This window comes from Echinococcus granulosus, assembly GCF_000524195.1.
Source record: "Echinococcus granulosus chromosome Unknown EG_S00096, whole genome shotgun sequence".
NCBI classification, from domain to species: Eukaryota; Metazoa; Platyhelminthes; class Cestoda; order Cyclophyllidea; family Taeniidae; genus Echinococcus; species Echinococcus granulosus.
Genome location: NW_020170476.1, coordinates 305,291 through 318,654, shown reverse-complemented (window position 1 = coordinate 318,654; position 13,364 = coordinate 305,291). Strand labels below are relative to the sequence as shown.

The 13,364-nt window shown below is 45.5% G+C and overlaps 3 protein-coding genes across 3 annotated transcripts; 2 read left to right on the top strand and 1 right to left on the bottom strand. All coding sequences in view use genetic code 11, as the record gives it.

Moving 5' to 3' along the window:
- Nucleotides 1-938: 938 nt before the first annotated feature.
- Nucleotides 939-1,178, top strand: EGR_08126 (hypothetical protein; the record flags this gene model as incomplete). The annotated part of the gene is made up of 1 exon (XM_024497375.1): nucleotides 939-1,178. The coding sequence occupies one exon, from the start codon at nucleotides 939-941 to the stop codon at nucleotides 1,176-1,178; it is 240 nt and encodes a 79-aa protein (XP_024348246.1).
- Nucleotides 1,179-3,489: 2,311 nt separating this feature from the next.
- On the bottom strand, nucleotides 3,490-4,753 carry EGR_08125 (hypothetical protein; the record flags this gene model as incomplete). Its single annotated transcript, XM_024497374.1, has 2 exons — nucleotides 3,490-3,762; nucleotides 4,646-4,753. 2 exons carry the CDS (start codon nucleotides 4,751-4,753, stop codon nucleotides 3,490-3,492), a joined length of 381 nt encoding a protein of 126 aa, XP_024348245.1.
- Nucleotides 4,754-9,038: 4,285 nt separating this feature from the next.
- Nucleotides 9,039-11,714, top strand: EGR_08124 (hypothetical protein; the record flags this gene model as incomplete). Its single annotated transcript, XM_024497373.1, has 3 exons — nucleotides 9,039-9,119; nucleotides 10,753-10,882; nucleotides 11,599-11,714. The coding sequence occupies 3 exons, from the start codon at nucleotides 9,039-9,041 to the stop codon at nucleotides 11,712-11,714; spliced, it is 327 nt and encodes a 108-aa protein (XP_024348244.1).
- Nucleotides 11,715-13,364: the final 1,650 nt, after the last annotated feature.

Sequence of the window (13,364 nt, the reverse complement as noted above, 5' to 3'; positions counted from 1 at the left end):
CATCACCGTCTTCATCGCATTGACTAAACATTTTAGGTATGGTTTACCAGCAGATAGTATTGCAGAATCCAATCAACGGATTCCCTTTTTTTTGGGCAACGATAAGATCACACATCCTTCAATCCAGAATAAGAACCCAAATAGGTAAATAACAACTTGTTAAATTAAAATCAACTTACGGGTAGAATTGGGATAACTGCAGAAAAGGGATTAGGCAGAGGAATACTCCTGACCGCCTTTACGAAGACATTGAAAATACGCCGTACAGTCGACAGGAGACTGCGCGAAGCGCAACCTTCTCAACTCACCGAAACTTTACGAGGCCGCTTGCACATCTACTAGAAAGCACCTCCAGCAGGCTGCTGCTTCACGCTACAGGCATCAAGTGTCGCTTCCGCAACAGCCGAGCCACTCAATCGAAGTTGTAAAACATGGTGAAGTGAAGGGGCTACGCAGGGGAAAATAATTGAAAATAAACACTGAAATGTAAATAAATGAAGGTAAGCAGAAATAAGTAGAAAGCAATAGCGGCGAATTAATATCAATGAGGAATACTTATAAAGGTGGAAAAAGAATTTGATGTGATGCAAAGATGACATGAGGGGAGAATGATAAGAGGGGCATAAGTGGTGATGAATTACAAAATACTCCTTACCTACGTAATGTGCGAAATCGTCCAAAACGCGAGATTAGCAGTTGGATTTGTTGGAAAAACATCCATGCCCATGGGATAATGGCCCATGAGAAATAGACATATGACGGATTAGAAAAGAAGTGAAAGGAAGTTGTCGTGAAGAAGAGGAGGAAGCGATTATTAAATGGTATAAGCCTTATTTCAACACACAATGTTTACCTGTCCCTATATGCTTGGCTACATGCCTGTGCGTATGGCTGTTGCGACAAACCTAGGCAACTTTCACGCATTCAGAAGGAAACAGATGGAATATGAAAGGCGGGAAGAAAACAAAAGCAAACCGGTAAGTCATTTTGATATCACACTCCATGCTGATAAAATTAAATCACATTTTGTCATCTGCCTACCACCTTCAAGTTATCTCATTTTCAATGCTGTAATTTGGAGATTCCGTCAATTGTCTGCATGCATTCCAGTATCGCATGAACAGTGGAAGATGATTCGCAACAACAACATGGCATTCAATGTAAAACGCTCTACTTGACACCATTCCCAGTCGGTTACTCCGTCAATTTATACCTTCCGTTGTACCATCCACCGTCGCAGAGCCTCAGCACTGATACAACTGTTGACTTTGACTCACTGCCGATGCTGTCTGATACGACAGCGGCTAGCATAGCTGCAGTGGTCGGAAATCGCACAAATTTTGCAAGACTGTGCTGTGACTCTCCTTTGGGTCAACCGAGTTGGCAACTCAAGTTAGTTCAGTCTCATATGAATACATTAGCGAGAGCATTGGCTATTTCGATCATCGGTGACTGTTTCACAGTCAATGATTTTCCACGTCTACAAAAAGATGACACCGTCTATGATCGTGACTCTGACTCGATGAGCTCAGGGGGGTGGCAGTCGGTCTCAGTGACACCTGCCAACTGAAGGTGTCTTACCCTCTCATTCAAGCAATTCACATTGTCTTTGATTCACACAAAGCGTTTGTTTGACTCATTCTTTTGTTGTGATACGTGTTGTTTGAAAATTAGATCGTCCTGGAATTTGCATTCCTCGTCAAAATTTTACATAATATGGGTCACAATGCAGCAGCAACGCTCTCCCACACTCCTCCCTAGTCTCCACTCTCTCTTTCCTTCACCACAAGCACTACGGTCGTCAACACCACCTTCCAGCAGTGCACCCGCTCATGCGCAAGTGGGTTCCACAATTGCAGCAATTGCAGTGCATTCAGGCCATCAGCGTTGCTTATCTCTAAATGCATTGGCAGGTGAAATTCAACATCTGCTGGCCTTACAAACACTACCTCCATTACCACTAGCACTGATGTTGAGGCGACAACTACTGTCTCTTCCTTGGGAACTCTCTACCTCATTGGGCCTTCCTCCTCCATCCTCACAGAAAATCGTCTACCATCCTCAGCCTCCACCTCCTCACCTCACTCCGACTTCACGCAATCCTCCGACTCGCATTCACTGTTCCAACCACCGACTGCACAATCAGCGTCCACTTCTCTGACGTCCATTACATCCCGTTAGACCACTCCCGTCAATCACACCGTACCACCAGCACCACTCTCACCCAACGATTCCATGGAGGACATTGGTAAGTAACTCCCCTCTTCTGCATTTTTGCCTTCATTCTACTTCTTCTACTCACAGCCACTACTCTTCCTCCCCTTCTGCACTCAGGTCTCATCTGTGGCATTCAGTTGGGCAGTGGTATTAATAACCCACAATGTGGAGAGCGGTTTAATAACGGTAACATCGATGACGACGACATTGAGTTATTGGAGGGGGAATCAGAGTGTGACAAGTGTGTGGTCAGATATGGATGAGTGTGCGGAGGTGTGGCAATTGTCACCAACCCAGGTAGGATGCACTCCTGTCAGCATCACATCGTCATCTACATCCACAGCGTCTCCACTACTGGCACACTAACTGTGAACCACCAAAGCCGCGACAGAGAACAAGATGTGGATATATGCGAATGTGTAGCGAGGGAAGAGCTGGAGAAATAGCACCACACAATCTGTCCCTCGGAATCACCTCGTAGTGGGTGACTTTCTATGAGCTACCACCCAAATGGTCGCACGGCTGAGGAGGTGTTGGGCAATCCCCAGTATTTTCACCATTACACGAGGAACCATGCTACTCAGTCAGTCAGTTGGTCGGTCGCTTGACAATCCAGCTGGCCAGTCTGTCATCCACCCGACCGGGTAGGAAAGAGAGAGAGAGGGAAAGATGAATCAATGTTGAGTAAGGGGGAATGCATGGGGGAATTGAGGAATGAATGAAGAGGATGGTGAGGTTGTAGATAGATAAACAGATGGAGGTGGACGGACGTAGGTGGGTGGTTAGGAGAGGGGCATCAGTGCTCTTCTTAACTCTTCAGCTTAAACCTCAATTATTGCACATCTCTTCTCTCAGCTACCAACTCGCAACTCCTAACTCTCCCACGTCTTTCAGTAAGTTTGCATACTTTCCCTCATTCATCCCTTCCTTACCATTGTTTACTTCACTGACACCCTTCTCACCCACGTGGACTCAATTCAACCTCCCCATCTTCCTTCCTTTCTCCCATTCTAGTGATCCAAACGACTGAGGAGGCGTCTGCAATATCCTCTTTCTTCCTGCTGCTCTATCCAATCCTAATCTCACTGGTTCATGATTCACCAACGGATTTGTCTCTCCATGAATTCCCAACCTAGCTAAATGACTAACTGCTTCATTATTCGAATGACTGTCAATAAAATGACCTCGTGACCTTTTCGGCAGTTGCACACAACCACTGGGGATTGGTGCGATCCAAGTTTAATGGGCTGATCGTCTCTTTGACTGTTAAAATCAATGAAGTGATGGGAGTGGAGCAAAACCGTGTACAAGCTGAGCTGGTGAGTCTATATGAATAGAAGTGCAAGTTGAAGGCATTGCAGTGACCATAATGGAATGGAAATGATGAATACACATTGTGCTGACTAAATCGGATGGAAACATTGAAGGATTGGTGGGAGAAGGAGGAGGAGGAGGAGGAGGAGGAGAAGGATGAGGATTCGGGGATTGTGAAGGTGAGGATGGAAGTAGACGAGGAGAGGAGGTGATAATGCAGGAGAGAATCCTCTTGTGACAGTGCTAGGGTAAGGTGTAGGCGAGTGGAGAGAGGATGGCGTGAAGAGCTGAGGAGAAGGCGCAGTGGGTTATTGAGGTCATGGGGAAGCGAGTGGGTCAGTTGCACATGAGGCCAATTTGAGATGGATGTGGTGACATAGGAAATGAGTTTGTTAGGCTACGTTGGAATCGCCCAACTATATACTCGACTTTGGTGCTGTGTGTTTGGACGAACTCTTCACGCGTCTGAGTGAAGTCCCTCGTAGCAGTGGATTAAGCGGAAGAGGCAGGCCTGTTTCTTCCTTTCTGCACTCCCCTACTTGCGTAGTAATATGTGTTGCATTCATCAACTTGATATTCCTCAATACTCAAAGCGATTACACTGATGCTTCCAATAATAAATGCATGATTCGTCTAACTCATCTAGCTATTTTATTGGGCTTTCTCTAAACCGTCGGATCTTTTTAGACGCAGCGCAAATGCTTCATTTGAAAGCTGGAATGGTGGTTAAATGGAGGAGCAGACGAGTGCCGGCTGCAGTGAATGCAATTGTACTCACACAGGTCAGCATTAGGTCCTCATTTTTGCTCCCTTCTTCCACTTACAATGAAAGATCCCAATGTCTTACACATCATGAATGGAATTGGATTCTTTGGTGGTGGCGATTGCTATGGACGCTTTCATTAAGCAATGCATCACTCATCCACTCCTTCGGAATTCCGCATTGCCGTATTTCCAACTTATTGCATCTCGTCAGACTCTGTGTGGATGCTGCATTTTGAACAATGGAGTGAGAGCTGCATAAGAGAGTGCACGAGTGCTTGCTGGGTTGGATGGAATTATGCTTCGCTAGGGCAGCATCAAGTCCCCGTCTCCACTCTGTTCTGTCACTTACAATGGACAAACCTAATGTCCACCACATTATAAATGGGATTGGTTTCTCGTTTGTAGCAAGTACATTAATAGCTGAATTTTTGTCAAATTCTACCCGCCATCCTTCCATTGCTCGGTCAACAGGATTGCACTCAGAGGATGGAAGGGAGAAAGTATAAGGAAGTGGAGGTGGGAAGAAGAGAGAAAGAGTGAAATCTCGTTGGGTAGTAACAGGAGTGGGTGTTTGGCCAGCTGTGCCCGCAGCACTGCTACTGACTCGTGTTAATGAATCCTTGCACCGCAGGTCTCCGTTAGAGACAGACGGGTTTTGCATTCGAATACTGCATGCAGATGCTCATTCAAGCTCTCCCAATGGTAGGCATAGCAGAGATATTTTGTTGTTAAGGCCGATCGCACTGCACAAATTCTGCATCTTGCCACAGGTTAGTCAACCTCACCGCCATGGATGATCACCCTGTCATGTGCCATTCAACAGCTCATGGCACACATGCAGTCATGATAAAAATGGTCAAAATTCTACTTATATTAGCACCTCATTCCCTTCCACCATCCTCTTTGGGTGTATCTTGCCCATAAAGAATATGTCTGAATAAATGTTCTGGTGCTTCTGCAAAGCATGGATAGATAGGTATGCCGACGATTGTGCCATGCTCCAGTAGCCATGGCGTTGCCAACGTTCTCAATCATGTCAATTTACAGGTTAAAACCGAACCACAAGAAGTGTTGATGGAAGTGAACCAAAAGATAATGTGCACATTTCACACACATCACCGTCTTCATCGCATTGACTAAACATTTTAGGTATGGTTTACCAGCAGATAGTATTGCAGAATCCAATCAACGGATTCCCTTTTTTTTGGGCAACGATAAGATCACACATCCTTCAATCCAGAATAAGAACCCAAATAGGTAAATAACAACTTGTTAAATTAAAATCAACTTACGGGTAGAATTGGGATAACTGCAGAAAAGGGATTAGGCAGAGGAATACTCCTGACCGCCTTTACGAAGACATTGAAAATACGCCGTACAGTCGACAGGAGACTGCGCGAAGCGCAACCTTCTCAACTCACCGAAACTTTACGAGGCCGCTTGCACATCTACTAGAAAGCACCTCCAGCAGGCTGCTGCTTCACGCTACAGGCATCAAGTGTCGCTTCCGCAACAGCCGAGCCACTCAATCGAAGTTGTAAAACATGGTGAAGTGAAGGGGCTACGCAGGGGAAAATAATTGAAAATAAACACTGAAATGTAAATAAATGAAGGTAAGCAGAAATAAGTAGAAAGCAATAGCGGCGAATTAATATCAATGAGGAATACTTATAAAGGTGGAAAAAGAATTTGATGTGATGCAAAGATGACATGAGGGGAGAATGATAAGAGGGGCATAAGTGGTGATGAATTACAAAATACTCCTTACCTACGTAATGTGCGAAATCGTCCAAAACGCGAGATTAGCAGTTGGATTTGTTGGAAAAACATCCATGCCCATGGGATAATGGCCCATGAGAAATAGACATATGACGGATTAGAAAAGAAGTGAAAGGAAGTTGTCGTGAAGAAGAGGAGGAAGCGATTATTAAATGGTATAAGCCTTATTTCAACACACAATGTTTACCTGTCCCTATATGCTTGGCTACATGCCTGTGCGTATGGCTGTTGCGACAAACCTAGGCAACTTTCACGCATTCAGAAGGAAACAGATGGAATATGAAAGGCGGGAAGAAAACAAAAGCAAACCGGTAAGTCATTTTGATATCACACTCCATGCTGATAAAATTAAATCACATTTTGTCATCTGCCTACCACCTTCAAGTTATCTCATTTTCAATGCTGTAATTTGGAGATTCCGTCAATTGTCTGCATGCATTCCAGTATCGCATGAACAGTGGAAGATGATTCGCAACAACAACATGGCATTCAATGTAAAACGCTCTACTTGACACCATTCCCAGTCGGTTACTCCGTCAATTTATACCTTCCGTTGTACCATCCACCGTCGCAGAGCCTCAGCACTGATACAACTGTTGACTTTGACTCACTGCCGATGCTGTCTGATACGACAGCGGCTAGCATAGCTGCAGTGGTCGGAAATCGCACAAATTTTGCAAGACTGTGCTGTGACTCTCCTTTGGGTCAACCGAGTTGGCAACTCAAGTTAGTTCAGTCTCATATGAATACATTAGCGAGAGCATTGGCTATTTCGATCATCGGTGACTGTTTCACAGTCAATGATTTTCCACGTCTACAAAAAGATGACACCGTCTATGATCGTGACTCTGACTCGATGAGCTCAGGGGGGTGGCAGTCGGTCTCAGTGACACCTGCCAACTGAAGGTGTCTTACCCTCTCATTCAAGCAATTCACATTGTCTTTGATTCACACAAAGCGTTTGTTTGACTCATTCTTTTGTTGTGATACGTGTTGTTTGAAAATTAGATCGTCCTGGAATTTGCATTCCTCGTCAAAATTTTACATAATATGGGTCACAATGCAGCAGCAACGCTCTCCCACACTCCTCCCTAGTCTCCACTCTCTCTTTCCTTCACCACAAGCACTACGGTCGTCAACACCACCTTCCAGCAGTGCACCCGCTCATGCGCAAGTGGGTTCCACAATTGCAGCAATTGCAGTGCATTCAGGCCATCAGCGTTGCTTATCTCTAAATGCATTGGCAGGTGAAATTCAACATCTGCTGGCCTTACAAACACTACCTCCATTACCACTAGCACTGATGTTGAGGCGACAACTACTGTCTCTTCCTTGGGAACTCTCTACCTCATTGGGCCTTCCTCCTCCATCCTCACAGAAAATCGTCTACCATCCTCAGCCTCCACCTCCTCACCTCACTCCGACTTCACGCAATCCTCCGACTCGCATTCACTGTTCCAACCACCGACTGCACAATCAGCGTCCACTTCTCTGACGTCCATTACATCCCGTTAGACCACTCCCGTCAATCACACCGTACCACCAGCACCACTCTCACCCAACGATTCCATGGAGGACATTGGTAAGTAACTCCCCTCTTCTGCATTTTTGCCTTCATTCTACTTCTTCTACTCACAGCCACTACTCTTCCTCCCCTTCTGCACTCAGGTCTCATCTGTGGCATTCAGTTGGGCAGTGGTATTAATAACCCACAATGTGGAGAGCGGTTTAATAACGGTAACATCGATGACGACGACATTGAGTTATTGGAGGGGGAATCAGAGTGTGACAAGTGTGTGGTCAGATATGGATGAGTGTGCGGAGGTGTGGCAATTGTCACCAACCCAGGTAGGATGCACTCCTGTCAGCATCACATCGTCATCTACATCCACAGCGTCTCCACTACTGGCACACTAACTGTGAACCACCAAAGCCGCGACAGAGAACAAGATGTGGATATATGCGAATGTGTAGCGAGGGAAGAGCTGGAGAAATAGCACCACACAATCTGTCCCTCGGAATCACCTCGTAGTGGGTGACTTTCTATGAGCTACCACCCAAATGGTCGCACGGCTGAGGAGGTGTTGGGCAATCCCCAGTATTTTCACCATTACACGAGGAACCATGCTACTCAGTCAGTCAGTTGGTCGGTCGCTTGACAATCCAGCTGGCCAGTCTGTCATCCACCCGACCGGGTAGGAAAGAGAGAGAGAGGGAAAGATGAATCAATGTTGAGTAAGGGGGAATGCATGGGGGAATTGAGGAATGAATGAAGAGGATGGTGAGGTTGTAGATAGATAAACAGATGGAGGTGGACGGACGTAGGTGGGTGGTTAGGAGAGGGGCATCAGTGCTCTTCTTAACTCTTCAGCTTAAACCTCAATTATTGCACATCTCTTCTCTCAGCTACCAACTCGCAACTCCTAACTCTCCCACGTCTTTCAGTAAGTTTGCATACTTTCCCTCATTCATCCCTTCCTTACCATTGTTTACTTCACTGACACCCTTCTCACCCACGTGGACTCAATTCAACCTCCCCATCTTCCTTCCTTTCTCCCATTCTAGTGATCCAAACGACTGAGGAGGCGTCTGCAATATCCTCTTTCTTCCTGCTGCTCTATCCAATCCTAATCTCACTGGTTCATGATTCACCAACGGATTTGTCTCTCCATGAATTCCCAACCTAGCTAAATGACTAACTGCTTCATTATTCGAATGACTGTCAATAAAATGACCTCGTGACCTTTTCGGCAGTTGCACACAACCACTGGGGATTGGTGCGATCCAAGTTTAATGGGCTGATCGTCTCTTTGACTGTTAAAATCAATGAAGTGATGGGAGTGGAGCAAAACCGTGTACAAGCTGAGCTGGTGAGTCTATATGAATAGAAGTGCAAGTTGAAGGCATTGCAGTGACCATAATGGAATGGAAATGATGAATACACATTGTGCTGACTAAATCGGATGGAAACATTGAAGGATTGGTGGGAGAAGGAGGAGGAGGAGGAGGAGGAGGAGAAGGATGAGGATTCGGGGATTGTGAAGGTGAGGATGGAAGTAGACGAGGAGAGGAGGTGATAATGCAGGAGAGAATCCTCTTGTGACAGTGCTAGGGTAAGGTGTAGGCGAGTGGAGAGAGGATGGCGTGAAGAGCTGAGGAGAAGGCGCAGTGGGTTATTGAGGTCATGGGGAAGCGAGTGGGTCAGTTGCACATGAGGCCAATTTGAGATGGATGTGGTGACATAGGAAATGAGTTTGTTAGGCTACGTTGGAATCGCCCAACTATATACTCGACTTTGGTGCTGTGTGTTTGGACGAACTCTTCACGCGTCTGAGTGAAGTCCCTCGTAGCAGTGGATTAAGCGGAAGAGGCAGGCCTGTTTCTTCCTTTCTGCACTCCCCTACTTGCGTAGTAATATGTGTTGCATTCATCAACTTGATATTCCTCAATACTCAAAGCGATTACACTGATGCTTCCAATAATAAATGCATGATTCGTCTAACTCATCTAGCTATTTTATTGGGCTTTCTCTAAACCGTCGGATCTTTTTAGACGCAGCGCAAATGCTTCATTTGAAAGCTGGAATGGTGGTTAAATGGAGGAGCAGACGAGTGCCGGCTGCAGTGAATGCAATTGTACTCACACAGGTCAGCATTAGGTCCTCATTTTTGCTCCCTTCTTCCACTTACAATGAAAGATCCCAATGTCTTACACATCATGAATGGAATTGGATTCTTTGGTGGTGGCGATTGCTATGGACGCTTTCATTAAGCAATGCATCACTCATCCACTCCTTCGGAATTCCGCATTGCCGTATTTCCAACTTATTGCATCTCGTCAGACTCTGTGTGGATGCTGCATTTTGAACAATGGAGTGAGAGCTGCATAAGAGAGTGCACGAGTGCTTGCTGGGTTGGATGGAATTATGCTTCGCTAGGGCAGCATCAAGTCCCCGTCTCCACTCTGTTCTGTCACTTACAATGGACAAACCTAATGTCCACCACATTATAAATGGGATTGGTTTCTCGTTTGTAGCAAGTACATTAATAGCTGAATTTTTGTCAAATTCTACCCGCCATCCTTCCATTGCTCGGTCAACAGGATTGCACTCAGAGGATGGAAGGGAGAAAGTATAAGGAAGTGGAGGTGGGAAGAAGAGAGAAAGAGTGAAATCTCGTTGGGTAGTAACAGGAGTGGGTGTTTGGCCAGCTGTGCCCGCAGCACTGCTACTGACTCGTGTTAATGAATCCTTGCACCGCAGGTCTCCGTTAGAGACAGACGGGTTTTGCATTCGAATACTGCATGCAGATGCTCATTCAAGCTCTCCCAATGGTAGGCATAGCAGAGATATTTTGTTGTTAAGGCCGATCGCACTGCACAAATTCTGCATCTTGCCACAGGTTAGTCAACCTCACCGCCATGGATGATCACCCTGTCATGTGCCATTCAACAGCTCATGGCACACATGCAGTCATGATAAAAATGGTCAAAATTCTACTTATATTAGCACCTCATTCCCTTCCACCATCCTCTTTGGGTGTATCTTGCCCATAAAGAATATGTCTGAATAAATGTTCTGGTGCTTCTGCAAAGCATGGATAGATAGGTATGCCGACGATTGTGCCATGCTCCAGTAGCCATGGCGTTGCCAACGTTCTCAATCATGTCAATTTACAGGTTAAAACCGAACCACAAGAAGTGTTGATGGAAGTGAACCAAAAGATAATGTGCACATTTCACACAGAAAGCTGCAAAATGAGGAAAAAGCTCGTTTGTTTCTGGTTTATATTAAATGCAATTGATCGGGGTTAATGCTTGTTTCTTAAGAGAGGATGGGCAAGTGGAATCTAACCGATCGTTAAACGGTGGAGCCATGTCGAAAATGCGTCTTTTCTCAGCAGATTATTCATAACACCATCGAATACCATGTGTATTTGTACACATACCGAAGTGTCCATCTATTACAAGAACAGAAGTTAATTTAAAAGGTGTTCGCTGGTGTTCTTCTATCAGGAGGGCAGTTGCTTTATTGCCCCACGGTGCATGGAACCAATTCACAGCTTCCTCACTACTCACGATTCCTTCATTTTCCTTCCAGCTGTCCCTGTTGATATCAATCCAGAGCTGGAAGAGCGTACTTCAACTCTTTACTATAAGAAATGCGGCCAAAGCTTGCATGCATCTAATTGCAGAACGCTGTGTTTTACGTCATTCTCATATAAGATCGGCTTAAGCGTTTCCACACTTCTTTCGTTATCAAACTGCATGCCTAAACCCAGAAATATTTCATTACATCCACTGTCATGCTTCTATAATATTTCTTTTTTACATTCAATTTTAGTTAAAATATGTCTCGGGCTTCAGTGCATTTCGGTACTTATTTGTTGATGGCTAAGGAAGTTTGCTACTCTACAGTTGCAGCCTCGTTTGTTGATACGTAATTGAGACTGTGTAGGGTCTCCAAGCAGCCTTGAAGACGAGTAAAGACATGCTACTGGGACAAAATATGTATTGTTTGTCTAGAGAAGGGACTGGGCTCATTGGCATTGTTTGGAGACCAAAACGCCTGCAAATTATACATTGGTGATGTTATTGTTGTTACCAAATACATAGAGTTGGACAATCAACCAATGAACTAGCGTTACTGAAATTCCATACCTTCCCGTGTTCCTCAACGGAAGACATGCATTATGCCAGGGTTCGGTTGAAGAGAGCGTGCTCCACACTAGTGAGTACCACGAGCTCCTTGTTTGACAGGTACGGCATTTGTGATGACTTGAACGCCACTTTTGCGTTCATTAGGCTGAATTTGACGATCTGGGAGTGCGCGCAGTCCTCACACCCCTTCTATCACCAGCCTCTCTACCTGTCCCTTCTCACCAGCAGCAAGACAGCCACATACACACACACACACACACACCACCTCTCATGTTTGCTTATACATACGTCTGCCACACCGCCTCACATTACCTCGCACAATACCTCCTTCACCCATCAACGTACTCTTCTCACTTCACACCTCCCAGCTACTTGTGCAGACGCAACCTCAATCTACACCCTGCCGCCACTGCTACCCTCTAGGTCTCAATTTTCTTCTCTCTTGCTTCGCCTGCGCCTACTTTAGCATTCCTGTCTTTTCCTTACCACACATCCCAGGAGTCACAAGCAAAGTGTTTGTCTGTCTCAGTTGACAACGCTACCACATCACTCACTCACTCACCTTCATCATGTGGCTGTGTTCAAGCACGTTTCATGCCACTGGGTGGGATGACACTGTATGCTGCAACAGCAGCAGCAGCAGCGTTGACAGGCAGTAGCATGGAGTGAATTGCAATGACAAGAGGGTGCTGATGATGCGGCCTCTTCCACTCTATGATACGTCTTCTCTCACAGTCAGATGGAAACTGTGAGTAGTTAGACATGTCAAATGTATGGGTGTTATTGTAAGTTTGGTCTCATTTATTTGTCCTTTTTACTCGGATATTTGCTCAGCCATGACTTCAAACATGTTTTGTGAGTTGAATCAACAATTACGGTTTGAAAGTCAGCAATGTACGTGTCTGCACCTCAAATTTGATGAACATTTAACCTGCTTGGCACGTTGCCAAAGCAATCGTCTTGCCAAATTACCGGTGGTTTTGCCCGACTTGCTTTTGATACTGCTCGTTCCGAAATGGGCAATCTTGGGCCTTGCTTCTTTCTTGCTCATGGTTCACCGAAGGCTGCGCCATAGTGTGTCATATCTTCTTACGTCTTACTTCCACACGCATTTCTTCCGCTGCCACTGCCACTGTGTTCGTGTTCATTATCCCGAGGGGTAATTTTCACCCAGCATCGCCTCAACCTTATTGCTCCAGCATGTTTCACCTCTCATCTGTCCACTTGTCTTTCGGCGACTTCAGAAAAACCGTTTCTACATTTAAAACAACTCACACACAAGTTCGTAATTTACAGGAGGGTGTCTTCATCACGAAATTCACATGTAAGGATTCGATGTTACTCAGCATGCAGCAAGAACAACGTGTTGGAAACTATGTAGGAACCAATTCTAACGCTGCTTTTACTCTTGTCATTTGCGTGGGCGAATGCACATTCATATCAATCCGTCTTTTATTTCCTCAAGCACCCTAGACTCGGTGTTCCCATGACACAGTCCGTATAATTAACTGTTTATTGAGAACGTCACTCCGCGATCCCAACATCGGATGCCTTATGGCAGTCTGTCCATATGATATATAAATGGATCGGTAGGCTTTGCTTCAGCACAGCAGTTCAAATTGGGGTAGGTA